Source organism: Camponotus vicinus, unplaced genomic scaffold (genome assembly GCF_025532165.1).
Source record: "Camponotus vicinus isolate PSW18456_S1 unplaced genomic scaffold, iyCamVici1.0 SCAF_1, whole genome shotgun sequence".
Taxonomy (NCBI): domain Eukaryota; kingdom Metazoa; phylum Arthropoda; class Insecta; order Hymenoptera; family Formicidae; genus Camponotus; species Camponotus vicinus.
Window position 1 is genome coordinate 175,510 of NW_028141945.1, and position 20,769 is coordinate 196,278.

The 20,769-nt window shown below is 32.0% G+C and overlaps 6 protein-coding genes and 1 long non-coding RNA gene across 17 annotated transcripts; 4 read left to right on the plus strand and 3 right to left on the minus strand.

Annotated features, from left to right (window-relative positions):
* Window positions 1-26: 26 nt before the first annotated feature.
* Cct2 (chaperonin containing TCP1 subunit 2) lies at window positions 27-2,942 on the plus strand. The gene is made up of 7 exons (XM_083106458.1): window positions 27-185; window positions 446-755; window positions 830-1,266; window positions 1,478-1,555; window positions 1,629-1,853; window positions 2,015-2,396; window positions 2,513-2,942. The coding sequence occupies exons 1-7, from the start codon at window positions 183-185 to the stop codon at window positions 2,683-2,685; spliced, it is 1,608 nt and encodes a 535-aa protein (XP_082962584.1). The 5' UTR covers window positions 27-182; the 3' UTR covers window positions 2,686-2,942.
* A 59-nt stretch (window positions 2,943-3,001) lies between these two features.
* On the minus strand, window positions 3,002-8,249 carry LOC145975805 (NADH-cytochrome b5 reductase 3). 3 transcript variants are annotated; one of them, XM_083106564.1, is made up of 7 exons: window positions 7,961-8,249; window positions 7,570-7,882; window positions 7,146-7,469; window positions 6,509-6,794; window positions 4,412-4,741; window positions 4,137-4,325; window positions 3,002-4,010 (listed from the first exon to the last, which is right to left on the minus strand). In XM_083106564.1, the coding sequence occupies exons 4-7, from the start codon at window positions 6,524-6,526 to the stop codon at window positions 3,627-3,629; spliced, it is 921 nt and encodes a 306-aa protein (XP_082962690.1). In that variant the 5' UTR covers window positions 6,527-6,794; window positions 7,146-7,469; window positions 7,570-7,882; window positions 7,961-8,249; the 3' UTR covers window positions 3,002-3,626. The 3 variants fall into 3 exon arrangements, with proteins under 3 accessions (XP_082962690.1, XP_082962683.1, XP_082962673.1); XM_083106557.1 differs by having other exon boundaries at window positions 7,138-7,469; XM_083106547.1 differs by lacking the exons at window positions 6,509-6,794; window positions 7,146-7,469; window positions 7,570-7,882; window positions 7,961-8,249 and adding an exon at window positions 5,168-5,872.
* On the plus strand, window positions 5,525-9,651 carry LOC145975876 (transmembrane protein 60). Of its 2 annotated transcripts, XR_014440120.1 has the most exons (5): window positions 5,525-5,629; window positions 7,235-7,455; window positions 7,823-8,281; window positions 8,506-8,747; window positions 8,952-9,651. XR_014440120.1 is itself a non-coding variant. In XM_083106631.1 (3 exons), the coding sequence occupies exons 2-3, from the start codon at window positions 8,072-8,074 to the stop codon at window positions 8,680-8,682; spliced, it is 387 nt and encodes a 128-aa protein (XP_082962757.1). In that variant the 5' UTR covers window positions 7,234-7,455; window positions 7,823-8,071; the 3' UTR covers window positions 8,683-8,814. The 2 variants fall into 2 exon arrangements, 1 of the variants encoding a protein (XP_082962757.1); XM_083106631.1 differs by lacking the exons at window positions 5,525-5,629; window positions 8,952-9,651 and having other exon boundaries at window positions 7,234-7,455; window positions 8,506-8,814.
* LOC145975855 (uncharacterized) lies at window positions 9,116-10,961 on the plus strand. Of its 3 annotated transcripts, none has more exons than XM_083106598.1 (5): window positions 9,116-9,423; window positions 9,755-10,006; window positions 10,083-10,217; window positions 10,304-10,409; window positions 10,494-10,961. In XM_083106598.1, the coding sequence occupies exons 1-5, from the start codon at window positions 9,415-9,417 to the stop codon at window positions 10,655-10,657; spliced, it is 666 nt and encodes a 221-aa protein (XP_082962724.1). In that variant the 5' UTR covers window positions 9,116-9,414; the 3' UTR covers window positions 10,658-10,961. The 3 variants fall into 3 exon arrangements, with proteins under 3 accessions (XP_082962724.1, XP_082962734.1, XP_082962731.1); XM_083106608.1 differs by having other exon boundaries at window positions 9,806-10,006; XM_083106605.1 differs by having other exon boundaries at window positions 9,116-9,389.
* LOC145975883 (uncharacterized) lies at window positions 10,493-11,699 on the minus strand. Its single transcript, XR_014440122.1, has 2 exons — window positions 11,325-11,699; window positions 10,493-11,230 (listed from the first exon to the last, which is right to left on the minus strand). It is a non-coding gene; the product is annotated as an uncharacterized LOC145975883 (long non-coding RNA).
* A 108-nt stretch (window positions 11,700-11,807) lies between these two features.
* On the plus strand, window positions 11,808-14,717 carry LOC145975819 (GPI alpha-1,4-mannosyltransferase I, stabilizing subunit). 6 transcript variants are annotated; one of them, XM_083106572.1, is made up of 5 exons: window positions 11,814-12,026; window positions 12,230-12,290; window positions 12,492-12,711; window positions 12,791-12,920; window positions 13,304-14,714. In XM_083106572.1, exons 3-5 carry the CDS (start codon window positions 12,578-12,580, stop codon window positions 13,760-13,762), a joined length of 723 nt encoding a protein of 240 aa, XP_082962698.1. In that variant the 5' UTR covers window positions 11,814-12,026; window positions 12,230-12,290; window positions 12,492-12,577; the 3' UTR covers window positions 13,763-14,714. The 6 variants fall into 6 exon arrangements, with proteins under 6 accessions (XP_082962715.1, XP_082962698.1, XP_082962708.1 ...); XM_083106582.1 differs by having other exon boundaries at window positions 12,503-12,711; XM_083106589.1 differs by lacking the exon at window positions 12,230-12,290 and having other exon boundaries at window positions 11,808-12,026; window positions 12,653-12,711; window positions 13,304-14,717.
* Window positions 14,131-20,462, minus strand: LOC145975803 (putative inorganic phosphate cotransporter). Its single transcript, XM_083106532.1, has 7 exons — window positions 20,321-20,462; window positions 18,069-18,202; window positions 17,700-18,000; window positions 16,567-16,805; window positions 16,080-16,229; window positions 15,023-15,400; window positions 14,131-14,597 (listed from the first exon to the last, which is right to left on the minus strand). Exons 1-7 carry the CDS (start codon window positions 20,400-20,402, stop codon window positions 14,385-14,387), a joined length of 1,497 nt encoding a protein of 498 aa, XP_082962658.1. The 5' UTR covers window positions 20,403-20,462; the 3' UTR covers window positions 14,131-14,384.
* Window positions 20,463-20,769: the final 307 nt, after the last annotated feature.

Genomic DNA, 20,769 nt, shown 5'->3' on the forward strand with positions numbered 1-20,769 from the left:
AGAAATGGGTCGAAGGTGCAGGTCGCGTGGCGGTAGCTGTCTGAATTGTGAATGATTACATTTGTCTTGTCGCCATTGCATCTGTTCATTCGAGGAACGTACGACGATCGTTTTCGTTTCTCCACGAAATTTGCGTGATTCTCTTGCAGAAAAATATAAAACGTTCCTCATATTAATTTACAATGGTAAGTAACATGCGCGGTCTTGTAATCTTTCTCTCTTTAAAATTGGAGTAAACGATAGCCTCGATGGGGGAGGAACCCGGTCTCCTGAAAGCATGACAAATGGCGCATGTATTTCGTCGAAATAGTAGGAGGAAAACTTGTGCGATAATTTCAATTACATTATAACACTTCACGATGTGATATTCAAGAATTAAGATTTTCAATTTTTTTTTTAATCAATTGTCAACAAATAAATTATTTACCAAATTGTTTGTTCCAAGGTCTCCTTGAATCCAGTGCGGATCTTTAAACATGAAGCTGGAGAAGAAAAGGCAGAGATTGCTAGATTGAGCTCGTTTGTTGGAGCCATAGCTATTGGAGATCTAGTGAAATCCACCCTCGGTCCTAAGGGTATGGATAAAATACTTGTATCTCATGGAAGATCCGCAGGGCAAGTACAAGTTACTAACGATGGTGCTACCATCCTTAAGAGTATCGGTGTTGATAATCCTGCTGCCAAGATTTTGGTAGACATATCTCGTGTCCAAGATGATGAAGTAGGAGATGGCACTACTTCGGTCACTGTTCTTGGTATATACAATATCATTTATTTGAATTTATTAGTATTAATCTTAAACATTGCTTGATTTTGTACCTTTTTGCAGCTGCTGAACTCTTACGAGAAGCAGAAAAATTGATTGAAAATCAAAAAATTCACCCGCAGACTATTATCAGTGGGTGGAGAAACGCTACCAATGTAGCGATGGAAGCTCTAACTAATGCATCAGCAAACAATTCGGCGGACCCTGAACGTTTCCGTGAGGATTTACTGAGCATCGCACGTACAACATTGAGCTCCAAGATCTTATCGCAACATAAGGAACATTTTAGCAAGCTGTCAGTTGACGCGGTATTACGACTTAAGGGTTCCGGTAATTTGTCTGCTATTCAAATTATAAAGAAACGTGGTGCGACACTCGCTGATTCGTTCTTGGATGAAGGCTTCCTGTTGGATAAGAAGCCTGGCGTTCACCAACCAGAAAAAGTTAGCGACGCAAAAATACTTATTGCTAATACACCTATGGACACGGACAAAATTAAGGTATACACTTCTATTATACAAGGTGTTCGAAAAATCGCTCGTGGTACTTCGGGAAGTGATTCGGGACTCAAAAAATAAGGAAAAAAATTTAAACATTTAAATTTAATTTAAATTAAAATTATTAAATTTAAATTAAAATTAAATTTTTTTCCTATATTTTTTTACTTAATTACCTAAATGACTAACATTGTATGCATTTTTGTTTGTGCAGGTATTTGGTTCCAGAGTTCGCGTGGATTCGATGGCAAAAATTGCAGAATTAGAAGCTGCGGAGAAAGAAAAGATGAAGGTAAAATTTGCACCAAATTTTTTTCATACACATTCCTAAACTTATAATCAATAATCTCTATATTTGATTTTAGGATAAGGTCGACAAGATCTTGAAGCATGGATGCAACGTTTTCATCAATAGACAATTGATTTACAATTATCCAGAACAATTGTTTGCTGATGCTGGAATTATGGCTATCGAGCATGCAGATTTCGACGGTATCGAGAGACTAGCACTCGTTACCGGCGGCGAAATAGTCAGTACTTTTGACAATCCAGATTTAGTCAAGCTTGGAAAGTGCGATCTTATCGAGCAGGTAAGCTGTCCACTTATTTTTCTTTTTTTCTTGCAATTCAATATCTGATATGTATTTACATTAATAAGCATTATATAACTAACAAATTAACACAAAACACACACATACAAATTATATATATTATATATTTAATCGATACATATATTCTTTATGTTACATAGGTCATGATAGGAGAAGATACACTTCTGAGATTCTCTGGAGTTTCATTAGGTGAAGCATGTACCGTTGTTATTCGCGGCGCGACCCAGCAGATCATCGATGAGGCTGAGAGGTCGTTACACGACGCGCTCTGCGTCTTGGCCGCTACAGTGCGTGAGTCGAGGATAGTTTACGGCGGCGGATGCAGCGAGATGATCATGGCTTGTGCCGTTATGCGCGCGGCCGCTTCCACGCCAGGCAAGGAAGCGGTTGCGATGGAAGCATTCGCACGGGCGTTGCAGCAATTGCCAACCATTATCGCTGACAATGCTGGCTATGACTCTGCACAACTGATTAGTGAATTGAGAGCTGCGCATAATTCCGGCAACAACACCATGGGATTAGGCAAGTTTTTAACTATTTCCATTACTATGTTTATCAATTATGATATATAATATATCGTATGTGTGTGTATGTGTGAATAATTTTCATGACTAAATTGAATTTATTGCATCTTGCAGATATGGAATTGGGTAAAATTGGTTGCATGAAGCGTCTAGGAATCACCGAATCTTGGGTAGTAAAAAGACAAGTTCTCGTGAGCGCAGCCGAAGCAGCGGAAATGATATTGCGTGTAGATAATATTTTGCGCGCTGCTCCTAGGAAACGCACTCAAGATAGAGGACGTTGTTAATCGTTATATAAATAAAGAATTTTTATTTTTTGCTTCGGTTTGCGATACTTTCACATGCTATTACCATTGTCATTACTTTTTCATGCAACCTCTAAAATTAACATGTTTAAATAAAGATCTTTAATATTATTAAATTACTATTATTAAAGTATTATTTCATTGCACATTAGTTTCTCTTTCCATGATGCTATATGATATTTGATACTAATGTACTAATTATCACAGTAAGCAGAATATATCATCCACATTGCTTTAAATATGTGTTATATTTCTATAACAATGATATTTTATTTCTCCCGATTTCTCAAACAAGATATACAATAAGTAAAACTTTTCTATATTAAGACTTTTTATAACAATACAATAGATTCAACATGAATAAATGCTTTACATTAAAAAATATTTATATAATATTTTGTATCAATATATACTATAATGATATACTTTAGTCACATATTTTTATACATCTTTTTATAATAAAAAATATAGGATTAAATGAATTATTTTTTAGTCATAAAAAAATTATTTATTCTATGTAAATTTAATTTTTCACTGTTTTAAAATCGTATGGATTTTGGTTTGCCAAACACTTTTATGAATAAAAAAGAAAAAATAAAAAGTTTTTGGTGTTTTTTTTTTCTAAAATTATAAGGAGAGACATCTCCTCCTTATATAGCACAGTTACATTTTGATATATTTTTAACACTTATACACTAGTTATGCAATACTGTTTGAGTTGTCTTTACAGATAAATTTTAATGGAAAGTTAGCAGATAAATCTTTGATTGGCATCAAATCATTCAATATCTATCATAATTAATGTAAAGCGGATTATATACATTTAGCCAAATGTACTTACCCCTGACTTTATTGAGGTACTAAAAACAAAGCAAATCTTTGCCAGATGTAAGCTTTCTACAATGATCTGCATGACAAATCAATCAATATGCGAATCGTAATTTACTATCATAACCAAGTTTATCGAGATTCGGAGTGCAAGCAAAATTGATCATCGGAGGTGGGCCACACATCAGTACAATGGTATCTGATGATGGTGGAAACATATGTTTCTCTATCATATCAGCGCTGATATATCCTGTGCTATAAGGCCATCCCTCGCTACTTGTGTCTAATGTGTACCAAAGTTTCAATTTATTTGGGTATTTTTTGGCGATATCGTCTAATTCGTCTCGTAACAAGATATCTTTCTCAGTTTGATTGGCAAACAACAAGGAAGTTTGAGTTTCGTCTGTAAGGTCCTTTATTATTGCACGGATTAACTGTAACATCGGTGTAATGCCTGTACCACCAGCGATCATCACAATCTACACAGAAAAAGAAATGTAGATTTATTATACACATTCCTTTAAAAAATATATAAAATTGCTTTTAATGATAAGAAAAAATTTATGTAGCAATAATCGTGTTTAATATATGAGAGATATATTTGCCTTCTTAACATTATATTCCACAGGTGGTTCTTTCCTAAGAAGTTTTATAGAGACCTTTCCATTTCCTTTGTAAATCAGTCTACCAGATGGACCTCTAAAATCAATGGTGTCTCCTATTTCCATGTTTTCCAAATATTGAGACAATTTTCCTCCTTCTGGGAATTTTGGATGCACATTCTTAAAATATACCTGAAAAATATGATTAAATGTATGAATAAAAATATATTACCATTATTTTTTTAGATTATAACTAATTTAATAATTCAATTATTTACTTTGATGACAAGATCCACATAGCCATGATCATCATCACTTGAAACAGGTGTGTATGATCGTATCACAACCTCTTCTCCGATTCTTGCTGTTAAATGTACATGCTGACCAATAGGTAGACCCAGAACATGATCCGGTGTTGGTAATTCGAATCTAAACCTTCTTGTATCATGACTTACTATATCTTTTTGGATTAAAGGTAAACTATATTTGACTACTGGATCAACCAGCAGTATTGGAGATTTTTTCCTTTTTTCACTCCAAGATTTATATATTTTAAATGCGACTCCTATAACAATTATTGTTCCTACCGTAGCCAAGACTGGGAGCACCTAGAAATATAAATTTTCATTTGATATACATACAATATCTTTACAATTTTGACTCATAGAACTTGTGTGTGACTTTTACAATATAAATTTGTCTACTTTAAATATTTCTTTAAATTTTAGATGCAGATTCTATTGAAAGTTTTTAGATTAATAGTTTCAAGAATGTGAATGAATAAACGCTTTACATATTTTCTAGAATTAATAACAATATAAATAAAATTTTCACAGATATATAATACCTATAAACTAGATAAAAAAGATCGCCTCTTTTTACATATCAAATAAATTGCTATAAATCCGAACTTATCGTCATAAAAAAGAATATCACGCTAAAGTATAAAATAAATAAAATCGTTCGATGTTATCTTTAGGATGTTTGCGAGATCACAAGCGACTCCTCGGTTTTGATCGAAATCGACCACTTACCAACGCTCGTATGTTTTGCATCGTGATGGACCCGGTGAACCACGTGGATCCGAAGCGCGCGAGAGAAAGAGAGGTTAAAGAGCAAGGGACGCGGGCAAGGGACGCAAGGACGTGAATTACAAAATTTCGGCGATGAGGTGATCTCGCGAGATCGGAGAACCTACGGCTATTTGCGAATAGATAGTCGATGCTCGACGCTAGTCTCGCCGTCTAAGACTGGTTTAGGCGGCCATAGGGTCAATGGGACACGCGGACCCACTCCAATCCGTTAAAATAGACTCGGCTTCTCGCGTTTTCGGAATAGAATCATTAGGCACGTGTATTTATAGTCGCGTCACAAGAGGCATTATGTATTACGTTAAGGGACGTGTCTTTCTGTCATCGACCGATCCGTCGTAGTCCGGCAGATCGTGTCGCATATCAGACATATCTTTCGCACTTTTGCGCAGTCAGCGAAGTAACGTAAGGAATTTGGCCTTTGCTCGTTTACAGTCGTGCCTCGTTTCGCCTCTCTTTCTGTTTTCCCAATCCGATTGTATGCTTATTTCGACATGTATTTCTTCATATGAATAAACAACAAATTCAATGGCACGAAACAAATAACAGTTTGGTATAATTAACGTATAATTATCATGTAGAAAGTACGACTTTTGATTTCGTATTAGTAAAGAACGATATCTCGATTAGCATATCAATTATACGTTTAAGTGTTTTTGCATATTGTCTACGGATATATAGAAGCAAGAATTTTTATTTTTACTCCAACATAATTAATTCATCATTAATTTTTTTATGTCATGCATACCAATATACTTATCTCAAATGTTTTTCAGTGCGTTAAGATTTATCGATATGCGAACGCAAAATATATATAGAATATCCAATATCGATTTCATCTTTAAACACAATTGTTGCTTAATTTTTAATAATTATCCAAAAATTGGAGCAGTAAGCGATTATTATAGAATTTGAATTAAGTTTCAGAGAGATGCAAATATATCGCGATATTTTTTATATCCTTCAATTATTTCTTAATCTCAAGAGATTAACAGAATTTTGATATAAAACTTACTTGCCAGATAAAAGGAAGATTAAGAATTAAAATTTTAAAGTAAAAAAAGATAATCTCTATTTTAATTTCTAAGACAAGTAATTTCGAGATTTAAACAAATGATGTTACTCTCTCTGTTCAAGTATCATTCAAATATACTGCATACATCCAACACGCGATTATTTATTTAAAATTTATTTTGTCATGTTTCTATGACATTGAAAATGAAAATCACTGAAAGTCACATTTGAGTGATTCTTATCTATTAGATATAAAATATATATACATACTTCAGAATCTGTTGTCATGTTTATATTCTCAATCACAATTCTTCTTCACACATGCGAAAATACGCGCACAACTTTTGAATCCACAAACGTGGATCAGCTGCTTCATGTGTTGTTTCGTTTCAATTAATTAGTAAACCGCTTACAGATTTACAAATGAGAAGTAATCGAGAAGAAACAAAGAATCGATGTATCCTCAAATAAGTTGAGAGATGAACGAGGCATCGTATATATAGATTGATTTTTGCATGACAGTAGCGTAAACACGTTAAATTTGCCCGCCTTTTTTCTGAAAAAAAAAAGAAATAATAATAAAGTAATTCTTTTAGATGCAATCTCCATCTCAAATTATTTTATCTCTTATATTGAACAAATAGTTATATGTACGTGTGATCTTAATAATATCAAATTAATTGTATTAAAAGACAATACGCTAAAAATGTAAAAAAAAATTGCAGGAACGATATAATAATGCGAATAAAAAAATTCTATTTTCTTTATTCTATGCTTCCTTTCCTTTTTTTTTATTCTTCCCTTATTTTGGGCCTTTTTCAGCAAGTGTGACACAGAGGGGACACAGTGTATCACTTCATCCTTGTTGGTTGCCGAACGTAAAGGATGAAATGACTCACTGTGTTACACTGTGTCCTCTGTGTCGTTTGCTGAAAAACGCCCTTTGTCCTTATATTGATGTTTTCCTTTTTTCGTTATTCCATTTCTTTTTTCCAGAGAATCAATGTCACGTGCGCGGTGTTTGCGAGATACGAGACTGTCATCCGATAACATCAGACGTTCGTCATACACGAGATTTCATTGGTCGTTGATAATCGGCGCCTTCGCTGCTCGATGCCTTCTTTTCCAACACACTGTCAAGGATCACTTATAATTATGTCCCGGGAAGAGGCGTATATCGCGATCTTTATCACAATGACACGAGAAATACGTAACAGGTCACTGTAAATCGCTGAATAATGCAATATTACAAAATTTTTACGTTCTTTTTTTAGTATCAAATACCTTATTGGAGAATTATTTTAATTGCTACAGTATTATTTAACACGTACCTTGTAAAAAGTGGACATCAGATATAGCATCACTATTAAAGAAAAACTAGTTTTCTTTTTGAAAATTCTTTAATAATCTTCTCCAAAGATTAATAACATATTAAACCATATTTTCGTCTTTTCTCGTTGTACTTTTCATTTTCATGCTGATGTTCTCTATTCCTTCTTTTTCTCTTCAAAGTTTCAATACATATTTTTTATTCAAAACGTAAACAATATAAATAAAAAATTTAATTTTTCTTTTTTTTTGTAGACGGACACATGATTTTAGTCTCGCAAAATTATCGAACCTGCAGCGTCATCTTACGGTTTTCTAAAACATCGTAAAGACAAAATCTAAAACTATATCGATAAAATAGAGAGTGATCGAAAATAACATAGTCTACCATACATGTAAATATGTTATTGTCACTTTGTTGGCTGTAAAAGATTAAAACTGTCAAATATCGATTATGCACAAATGCATAATCTTTTCGGGATTTTGCATTATTAATTGTCTTCCATGGCGGTTTTGCATCGCGCCTTGTTCACGTGGTTCAATTTGCTGATATTTTTGATCCTGCTGGTTCTGAGGCTTGATCAGAGAATACAATGGAATTGGTTTATTGTTTTCATTCCAATGTGGCTGTACGACAACATTCTTCTTATTTACATCGTTTTCAACATGATCTCACACTGCAAGAACAGACGTGTCAATAGTTTGCATAGAGAGGCAAGTATTTTCATACTAATTTTCAAGTCGCAATTTAGCAAGACGTACATTTTCCTTGTCAAAACTATAATTTGTTTTTAACATACAGTTTACAAAAACATTAGATTGTTTTACAGAAATATAAAGATGTGATAAAACATGATAATGTTATAAAGAACGGAAATTTAATAAATTTAGTTTTACTTAAAAAAAGAAAATATGTCTCAGTAACATTATTGTTTCAGGCATGGTATATGACAGCTGTGCTTCTGAAACTATGTGCTCAGATTCTGATTTGTTTGAAATTGGAGGCACCTCACTGGTCTCTACCAGCCAAAGTAGTATTGGCGCCCTTCTGGCTACTCCTTCCAGCACTAGCAACCGATGTTTTTATCCATTTGATACATCAATCTAGATATTGAAAATGGACAAATCCCAGCTTGCTTCAAGTTATCCAAGGGCTTGTACATATGATTATACTAACAAAGTATTATCTTATCAATATTATTATTACTTGCTGTATAAAATCAAATATATAATTATATATATGCTTATTGCTTTTATAAATGATTTAATTTTTATTCCAACACTTTACTGGATAATAAAGCATTATGTGTTATCACAAATATTAATTTATATTGATTATATCAAAATATATAAACTATTTAATTTATAAAATATTTAATTCTAGTTTTTTCTGCAAAGAATCAGTAGAGCCTTTATAGCAAGATCTGAGAACAAGATGTAATAGTCACAATGAACAAGATATAATAGTCACAGGGTAGAAATCTAGTCTACTATAAATACTTTAGTATTACAAGGCCAAATAGGACAGAGTTATAAATAAGCAACTCTATGGCAGTGCTTGCCGTAGCAATCCTCTCATCAGTAACTGAAAAAGCATCTTTAACACACACAAATTTACAAAATCACAAATTTATGCTGGTGCTGTAGCTATTGAGTCCATTTACGTAGAAAAAAATTAAGAGCAATAAACAAGTACGCATAAGAGTTGCTGTTATGATTATGCAACATCGTTAACTTCTTAACTTCGTTAAGAAAAGCCCCTTGAATTGTGTATTGAATGATCATTGTGACAAACATCTGTGAAGAATAAGCTGGTTTCACGGTATTAACAGCTGTAGGAGAAAAAAATGTTCAATGTAATTAGACTATAATTATGGAATGAATGAGAAAAAGACAGAATAGCAACATCTGACAGTCTGCTAATATTAGTCGTGGCAAAATACAGCAATTTTATATACTTCTATAAGTTTGACATTTTTTGTTTTTTTTTGCATATATAATTTATATAAAAATATATTTTTTTTGTATGATTCTGCTTTGTAACTATCAATCTCGAAATAAAATAAAGATATATGTATATTAAATAGCCATTATTATAAGGAGAAATATATCTTTAATCTATAAAATCTCAGCATCATTTTGTGTGCAATTGATAGAATAAACTACTATTTTTTGATTAATTTCTAGACAACAATGTGGTTTTTTATACTTTTTTATTTATCATTCATATTACGAAAGTCTGAAACTGCAAGTGATGTGATAGAAGTGAAAGAAGTGTCAGCTGGACACTTGGCTGAGCTTCCATGCTTAAGTATTGACGAATATCATCGTTTTATGATGTGGCAATTTGGAAATAATGACCAGTTCATTGGTCCAGGAAATCCTTTCAATGAAAAGAAATATAATTATGAAGTGTTGACTGGCACACTCCAGATAAGGGTAAGTTTTCAGATATTTTATCACAGTTATTTCAGATTTTCTTTTTTTCGAAAATATTTTTATATTATGTTTATAGGGTGTTTCAACAGCAGAATCTGGCTTTTATAAATGTATTTCAAAAGGTTTACTTAATGAGTCTAAATTCAAAGTTGGTTCTATTGAATTAATAGTCAAAAATGATTGGGAGAAACTTTGGGAAAACGATTTTGAGGTACCTTAAAATATGAAATGTGTAAAAGTGCCAAGTAATTTTATCTAATTCTATACTTAAATTTTATTTAAATTTATTTTGTCTAGACAAATCTGTTACGAGGAATGACTGCTGTTATGGTATTGGTGGTTGCTATAGCTGTCATACTTTTAATTATTATTGTTAAGAGAAAGAAAAGTCAAAGATTCTTTGGTAAATTTTTTTATAAATATCAATATACCTGAAAAGGAAGGATACATTTTCTTATACATAGTTATCTTTCAATTATGTTTTCAGATCTAGAAGAGTCGAGAGAAAATTCTCCAGCACGATATACGCCAAATAACACACCTGGTGTTTCATCAAGTACTGGAAATGTCGATAATGTCGATAATGTTGCTGTTGAGATTGATTTCCCTAAAGTATTTAAACAAATGCAGAAAGAACAAGCAATGCCATAGTGATTATAAAATAGGAATTATATTAGAAAATTTCCAGAGTACTTGGTCAAGTGTCTCTTTAGTCTTGAATGTATAATTTTCAACAAATTTTTCAATACTATATTATTATACAAATAATATTTAGTTTATTTTTGCAATAAATTATAGAAATATATATGTATATCTCTGATAATATATAATTCTATAATTTTATATATGTTATATTCTACGAGATATATATTTCTATAATTCTATATTATAATCTAAAATAAGTTTATAAATCAAGATTAGGAATAAATAAAGATTCTAAAATAAGAATTATAAATCAAGATTTTTTCAGTTGTTTAAATATTTACATTTATATTTAATATCTAGAGTACTCATAATCTTTTGTATGTATAAATTCATCATATCTTAAATGTAAATCCTAATAATACTCTTGAATATAGATCAATTTCTGTTACTTCTAGGATGATTTCATGTAGAATATTTCATGCTGAAGATAATGTATATCCAATCTTCTAAGAGATATATTTTTTCCTTTCATAAACGTTACATGATCCAAATTAAAAAGTTTGAGTCTCTGAGCTTTTTCTAAAAGAAAAAGAGAGAGAAATAAGATAAACTTAACTATATCTCGTATTGAATACGTACATTTTTTTTTAAAAGCCGGCTTCTAGAAACTAACTTTTCACATTATTAATTGCTAAAAAATCCATTTCTAGTGATCATAGCATCGTCGTCACTTCTGCGGGAAGCTAATGCTCCTCCAATTGTCTCACAATTAGCTATAATAAACTTTCACATTACAGCAGTTAATTAATCAGTCATTGTACACTGCGCGACAATGATCCTGTCCTACGCAGGACAAGGGGAGCGTAGAACTGGCCAATCAACTGGCAGCATAGCAGCGGCTGATTGGCCAGTTCTACGCTCTCCTTGCCCCGCATAGGACAGGATCATTGACGCGCAGTGTACGTCTTAACCTTATTGACAAGCACTTTTATCATCACTATCGGTAATATTTCGCCCAGTTATCAACAGTTTACTACCTCTCTCTTTCTTCCTGTACCCTTGGACAATTTCTTAATATGTGAAAACGTTTTCTCAATAGAGATGGCGCTATCATACAAAAATTGGCGCGCTGGCATCGTTTTGAATTTAGCGCCAATATATCGGTACCTTTTCTTGAATTCATCATCGAGGTGTCGTCACGTCTTTGTGTTGCGTTAATTGTCGTGCGTGTTATTTTCGTATTAAAGTAAATCAAAAAACGCAAATCATCGACAAATTACCGGCAAAATCTTTGAGGAAGGTATCAATTTTCGAGCAAATGAACACATAATTCATTATGTGTGGTGTGCGACACCGTTACTTTCATTTTGCAAAGGTAAGCTCATTTGAAAACGCATAGAAAATCCAAATTGAAAAATTTGAGTTTCTGATCTTTTTCTAAAAAAAAAAAAAGAAAGAAAGAAAGAAATAAGATAAACTTAACTATATCTCGTATTGAACAGGTACATTTTTTTTTTAAGCCGGCTTTAGAACACTAACCTTTCACATTACAAATTGCTAATAAATCCATTTCTATAGCATCATCGTCTCTTCTGCGGGAAGCTAATGCTCCTCCAGTTGTCTCACAGACTTCCTCAAAGTTAGCCCCCCCACTTTGACTATTAGGAATTCTTTTTTCACCAATCGTTTGGTGAAGATTAAAAATTGTTTACGATTTTCTGAAAAAACGGAAGATTACCCAAAATTTTGAATATTATACCAAATATTACTAATCAATCACCAAACGATTGGTGAAAACAAAATTCTCAATAGTCAAAGTGGGGGGACTAACTTTGAGCAGGTCCCTTTCAGACTTCTTTCTGATCATACTGATCATACGTACACTTCACGTGGATGTGTAACGTTAGGATCAATCGGCGGTAAATAATGACAATACACGTTCCTAAATTAAATTTCTCGCAAATTATTGCGATATTGATCCTATGGACGCGATGTATGCAGATTTGCAGAGGAATCGAGGCCGAAATTGATCTCGATGTGGAAGGAAGCGGATTTCATAGGTTAGGAAGATTGGATGGTGTATAAGTGAACAATACTTGAGAATATTGTTGAATTCTAGTATTTTTCGATTTTTTGCAGAACATTAATTTATCACGTATATTTCAAGGATCTTATCAATGACGACTGTCACACTGCCATTTACATGGAATTACCATCAGCATTGTATGTCAATGTCGATGAAGTAGCAGAATTGAGAAGAAGGGGCATGGTATGTACCTTAATCATACTAAATAATTGATATAATTTTAAAAAAATTATAATTTTACATCTTAATATATTGATTTCATTTACATAAATTTAAAATTGCTGCACATTAAATGCTAAGTAATATACTTTGAGATTGCACTGATTATTAATAAAATTAAAGAGTATGTACAATATTGTTTCTGATTATTGTAAATCTTATGGAAACTATATATTAGTTACATTAATTCGACAATTTTTTTTTACAATTTATAATTTTTTATACAGTTTTTTACAATGTATATTAAAAATTACCTTTGTACATATTTCTTTTATTTACATTTAACAAACTAGAGAATACTATTTAATGGCCTAATTAATTAATGATACTAATTGATAATATTCCAGAGTAGAATCTGTTCCATAGGTGAGACTGATGTCGAATTATTCGCCGAGAAGGCTGGTCAGCAAAACGTGACGACTTGTTCATCCGTAAGTTCGTCATCGTCCAGTTTAATGATTCCACTTCATCAGCGTTATCGATACGCCCGTGAGTCCAGTGGCTATGTCGACGCGATTGTACCCGAGCCAAAGCTGCTTCTGGGATGCCGGAAGAGGATCAGAGATCATAGAGTGTCTAAGACGGATTTATGCGAGCCATGCGTCAATCTGGCAATCAAATGGCGTGAAATTCCGTATCGTATGTTAAACGATCGTACATACGTGTGGCCGATACCAGTCGGAGATTCATCTCTCTCGACGTTCGTCACTTATGTCACATTATTCGCAACGATTATCGGCGCGATATTTATCGTACGTGCCATCCGGACCAATGCATCAAAGAATCATTCAAAGAAACAAGAGTGAGATAATTTAAGATTTAATATATAAATAGTTTTGTAATTCTAGAAATTTTTTACTAGTGCTTGTTCGAGATAAATTAAATATCCATCGTTTTTGTATGAAAATTTAAGAAGACTTTTTATATTGTATAGTCTTACAAATTTTTCAATCGTGATATTAAATAATTTCGAGATTAAATTCGTCATTATCGATTGAATTTATTTAAATTAAACTAAATTAAATTCTAAATTCAATTTAAATTGAATCTATTTGAATTGCAGCAAAGTTTTGTTGCAAAGTCTACTGCAAGATTTCCTATATACATTTGTCTCGATCAACATTCTCTTTATATCTACATTTTTATATATTTATATATTTATATATTGAGCTTAATATGAAGCATAATATGAAAGCATTTATACGCAGCCTCTAGTCAAACTTTGACATAATGATATAATGAATAAGATAGAAGATATAATCGACTATCCCATGCATGATGATATTATATTCTAAGTCATTTAGAAGTTAGCGCGCAAATCACACATATCCACACATTTAACATGAACACAGTTTTTAAAAAATAAAAATAAAAAGGAAAACAAGTGCCGTGTATGTCGCGTAATTTCACGCTTTTCTATTTTGATTGTCATGGAATTTTTTCGATATTTCTCTCCTCCTGTATCGTCGCGACAGTCACTGGTGTCGTCGATACTTTATGCACGATACTATCTCGTCTGCCTTTAATATTGTCATTCCACTTTTGCACCTTGCTGGCGCCGAAAAGGATGAAGATTAAATTGCCCACTATGTATATTCCAGCCGACAGGAAGAACACGCTTCGCCATTGCAAAATGTTAGTCTAAATAGGAGGAAACATGATTAAATTCATTATGATTTCATGAAGCAGAAAAATGCAACGAACAACGAAATCGACATAAAATAAAACTTATTTTTGATATATAAATAAAGATTATGTAAAATATAAAAGAAATTATTCGGAATATATTGCCAAAATAATTTTCATATTTGCATTTGAGTCAATCATTTCAGAAGTAATGTAATAAAATGCAGAAATATATAAAATATCGATTGAAAATGTAATCGCAAATAATTAAATTAATTTTTATATTTTTATAATAATAATAAGCTATAATGAATTCTAAGAAAAAGGATAAATTTATAACAACTTTAAATTCCCAAGAGAGAGTTCATCCGTTTAATATTATTTAATTTTTTAAATATATAATCATAAAAATAAAAATACGAATGAGAGATTTTACGAACCGGATCCGTGACAATCACGCCGGCGATCAGCGGCGCGAGGATTCCGCAAGCGGCCGCTATGGCATTCGTGAATCCCATAAGCGGACCGGCAAAATTCGGACTGAGATCCATATGGTTGACATTGTGGCCGCAGTAAGTGGCGATATTGCTGGCCACGGCGATGACGAGGATGCCCACGGCTAATTCCGGCTGATCTTGTCTCGTGTAACCCAGTCCGATCAACGCGATCGCCGGCGTCCACTGGCCGAGCGTGTTGCAGATCTTCCGTGACCTTTGCGTCGACACGATGTTCCTCCGGATGCATATATCGGACACGTAACTGATGGGGAAACTGATGATCCACGCTGTCAAGTATGGCAGTGCAGTCATCAAACCGTTCTAAGCAATTATCACATAAGAAAAAAGAGGAATATTGATCAAAATTAATATTATACAAATTGAATTAATACAGCAATTAACTCTAGTTTCATTAGCTTTGATTTTTTAATATCGTATTATTTAATGTTTCTATTTTTTAATTTAATTTAAATTGTATTGATAAATATTAATATTATTTTTTTTAACAGCGAAAGAGGATTTTTTGCAACATCAAAATTGAAGAGAAATTGAAAAATATTACTTTACGAAAATTTATGTATAAAGATATATATTCACGATAATTTATACATAAAAATATAATTATATACTCAAAGAACGCGCAATTAATATCACTGAATTCGAAAGGTAGATTAATTCTTTAATTTTTTAAATTTTATTTCTCATTCTTGCAGTCATCATTGACTTGCTCATTGACAACAACACTAAGCTAATGTCCATGACGTCCGTGACAATCCATTGACAAAGAACCTCGAGTCAGGTACATTAATAATTCTTGTATCGTCGACGTAAACATTGAACTATTAATTAATATTCCAAATGCATCGTTCGCGATTTTCGCAGTCGAAACACACGCGCGCGACTCGACTGAATTTCAAGGTCCAAGGTTTATTCCGAAATTTTGCAAAAGCACAACAGAAGACACAGACTTAAATTCTATCTGAGATTACAAGTAACTCACTTTCTTGATGTCGAAATGCATGATCGAAGCCATATAGGACGGGATTTCCGTCAGCAGCATCCAGAATCCCCAGGATTGAGCGCTTTGCGCCGCTAATAGTGCCCAAACTGGAAGACTCTTCAATATGGATATCCATGGAGTGGAAGGTTTCTAAAAATGAAAAAAGTTGTAGAGGACGATATTTATCCCGCAAAATTTTCCTGAGCTTGAAAATTTTAATAAAAACTTAGAATTAAGATTTTTTGCTTCTCCTTAAATCAAATCAAAGATTCTTAGTATTTTTTTATTAATTTAAGTAAAGTTACTCATAAATATATGCAACAATGATTTATATATAATTTATATATTTAAAACTTTTCTTTTAATTATAAGAATTCTTAAAATTGAACTAAATTAAAAATTAATAAGTTTGTATTGGTTTTCAAAGTGTGATGAATTTAACCGATGTGAATTTATTTCTTATTAATACATTGAAGGAACATGTTACCTCATCGACCTCTGTTGCTCCCAGGCTCATCTCGATATACTCCTTTTCATCGGAAGGTATACTGGGATGTTCAGAGGGTGAGTCCTTGCCAAATATGAAAAAACTGATACCGCACAAGATGCTGCAGCTTCCCCAAACGTAAAAACAGCTGGGCCAGCCAATTGATGATGCTGAGAGGAAACCAGTACTCAACAAACATATTACGTTTCCAATCCAGCCACCGGAATAAACGAATGTTGCTAGAAAAGTATAGAAAATATATTGCAAATATGATCTCTCAAAACAGATTTTAAATTTTTTCTTCGAGTCTCGTTTAAATTTTGCGTACATTTCTTTTGAAATTTTCAAAAATTATCTTTGTCGTGAAAATTTTTTGATAGAAAAAAATTAAGAAAGAGAAAATATATATCGAAAACCTTATAAAATAACGTATAAAATTTACTTGAGTTAGAAAAATATCTTTACCACGCGAATATATTAATTATAAAAAAAGTTCTTTTTTGCAAAACTTTTGTACTGAACGTGCAATCTTGACGTGCTTAATCGATTCGACAGATAAGAATTGTTTCTCTATTTATCTGCGTCAAACGTGCCTGCCAATTAAAAACAATGCATTGTTAATCGAAAATGTTAAACCAAAATTACTAACTCTTTACATCATACAACTGATTAAAAAAAATTAATTCAGAAGAAATGAATCACAAATTAAGAATGAAAAAAAAAACATAATGTGTCACAACGAAGTAAAATAAAATAAAAAATTAAGAGCCTTCAACTTTCATGAATCTTAGCATAAAGCAATTTAGAATACCAAAAAATTATTAGAAAAATATAACAAAATCGTAGGATTCGAGTAATTTGCTAGAATGCCATTCACCGAATCCTTGCTTTAATGTGCAGCAATATTCCAAGAAATTTCTAATTTCTATTATATTTTATTAAAGGATTTTATTTTTAAAAATATGGAATTTTTTTGAGAAATGTAAATATATAAAATTAATCAAGTACGCTCTAGTGGATCTCCAAAAATATTGAGAATATTTGACATTGGATACTTGTATACTTGAACTTGAATTAGAATGAAAATACACATACGCATTCGTCACGCATTATCAAGTAAAAAGATCACGTACATAGTCTACCACGCTCCTCGGGTGGCGACCACTTGGATAATAAGGTATGAAGACACGGTAGAGCGGCACCTTGAGCGAGGCCGCAGATTATTCTGGCGGCGATCATCGCCTGCCAGCCACCGTAATGAGCGGCGAACGGACTGCCGAGGGTCAGCAGACCGGCGATGATAAGGGTCACCGAGAACAGTCCCTGGGCGCTCCATCGCTGGGTGACGATGCTCGCGGGTATTTGCGTGCAGGTGTAGCCCCAGAAGAAGGAACTGAGGATCATGTGTTTGACCGATTCGCTCCAGTCAAATTCCTTCGGCAAAAGAGGGATTCGCTTCGTTTAGAATCCGAGCAAAAGGCAATCTTAATTATTATACGTACTTCGAAATCGGGATTAGCGCTGTTTGCATTGGTCATCGCCTCCAGGGTCACCGAGGTCGTCACTCGGACAGCGTAACAGCAAAAGAAGCTCAAGCCCATGAGCATCACTTGCGTGTGTCTGCATCCGAATTGCGCTGCGAGGATTAACATTAACATTATAGTATATAATAGATAATAATTATACATTCTAATTATTTGAACCAGAGCACCCGAAAAACATTAATTTATTTTAAAAAGTATTTATAAATTATTAATTTGTTGTCTAAAAATCATATTTTTGAAAAATATAACATACCATATATCTAATGATACTCTTGATATTATAACGCTTAAAAATCACTATATATTTTACTTAAAAAATGTTTTTTTAAAACTCTTGTTGCATTTTATTTTAATATATTACATTTTTAAAATAATAATAAATTTAAAAATTAATAATAATAGTAATAGCACACGTAAAAATTTTTGAATTTTTAAAAATTTCTAATTAACTTAATACACGTATAAATAAGATTTATACTTGTCAATTATACGTGATTGTAATTTCTTTCTTGATTTTTAATTTAATGTTTAATGACCAGTTTGTTGTAATGCCAATAATTATGTTTACATGAACATCACGTATAAATGCAAAATTGAATACAAATTATGTCATTGTCATTAAGATCGCGTTGCGTCAGTGATCGCACGCTCGGTGTTTGTAACGATTCACATAATGGAATCCAGCAACAATTACCTATTACGTCAGATATAATGCGATCGATAAAATCTTAGTAAACCGTATTTATCCGACGATTTTTTTACTATTTTATTTCGCGTTTAATCGCTTATAAGAACGCGCAGAATGTGAATTAATTCTAATCGAATGTGAATTAATTCTAATTGCATAATATACTTCTTTCATTTGTGAAATGTGTCTTTTCTCCGTCATCTTGAAATATGGATTAGGAAAAAGCTGATGAAGGGTGGATTAAAAGAAAGAAATGAAAATGATACACGGAAAATTCTAATTGTTCTAATAATGCAAGAAAGAGTAAGATTTTTTAGAATTAAATTTTGTAAAATCATACAAATGCTTAACAATGGAATGCAACGTGCTACTACTATTATCATTACTATCATTATTATCATTAAGTTCGATTAATTTTATTTAATAATCGTAAATCAATTGTCATTATCAAGTTTGCTCTTCTTATCATTTGTTATGCTCTTTTCTAATCGTTAATGATGTATTGATAATATTTTTTATATATTATTCTTTATTATTATGTTATAAAAATCTGAAATATTGATACAAAATATTCGTGCCAAGAAAATCAATATATTAAATAAATATTGAAACTTTTTGTATAGAGATGTAATTTGTATGAATGTGATACCCTGATAAAACATGTGCTTCAATGTTAATACGAGATACGCATTGTACTTTAACATACTCAACGATGATGTGTAATCGAATATTATTTGCAATTTGAGTGTCGAATGATGATTGTGAACTTCTTCTCTCGATAATCCTATCTAACGTTATCGAATCTATTTCATTCGATCATTATCCAATACTCAGCTACATATTTGTACAAATCGATTATGATAATCAAAATAAATCATATCGATCGGATATAGTTGATTACATTTTCCATATCGAAAGAAAAAAAAAGATTTATTTTAAATCTACTACACAATTTTAATTGTGACAGATTTAAAAGTCGAAAAAAAATATCGAGAGAAAAGGGCAGCATTTATTGCAATCTTCTTATTGTAATATTTAATATTACAAATTTTTGTAACTAACACTCAAATTAGAATTGCACTAAAATATATTTGAAATTATAACTAAAAACATGATTTTGATATCTGTGTGCATTTTTGTGAAACTGAGTGGTTCTTTTTTCTATATTCGCTTTATAACTCAAGAATTATTGATGCTTCTATATTCTTCTTCAAGAAAAATCTTCCAAGTTTATAAATTTGGTTAAATTTGAAGGAGCAAGTTTATTTACTATCTATATTTTACAACAATAACTTTTACTTTTTATATAATGTTTTATATAAAAAATTCTCTCATGAAAAATATCTTTAATTATACGAATATCAATGAATTTCCTTTTATAACTCTGAGTTCAATTAAAGCCATTTTTTTGACAGATTTATTTGCGAAATATTTATTTGTCTTTTCCAAAAATATATTTTTATAATATAAATATAATTAATAATCTGAATATATTATTAATTATATGTATGCAACAAATTACCTTTAGGTTTATTTGATGGAATCTTCATCTTTTCCGAGAGAGAGACGATGGAGACTCTCTTCTTTCGCACAGACGACGCCATAGCGATGAATCTCTCGTCGTGAAGCAGACACGGGAACAAATTACAGAAACGAACTACGATCCATCGATCGTACCCACCTAGTTTTATACTGTACCACCGAAAACAGATTCTCCCACTCTTTTGCGCGTTCAAACGCACGCTTAAACGGCACTGAACACGCTGTTGCATTATTCTCGAGCATTGGAATCACTACGATATAGCAGGATGTAATCAATTTGCATTATTAATTATATGTCTGCTCTATGTTCTCTTCTTCAGTCTATATTTCTTCGACTCATATAGAACGAAATTAACATTTAATTACGGCATAATTATTGTATAATTGAAGGAAATCAATATACTGATTACTTCAAGTTACAAATTAATT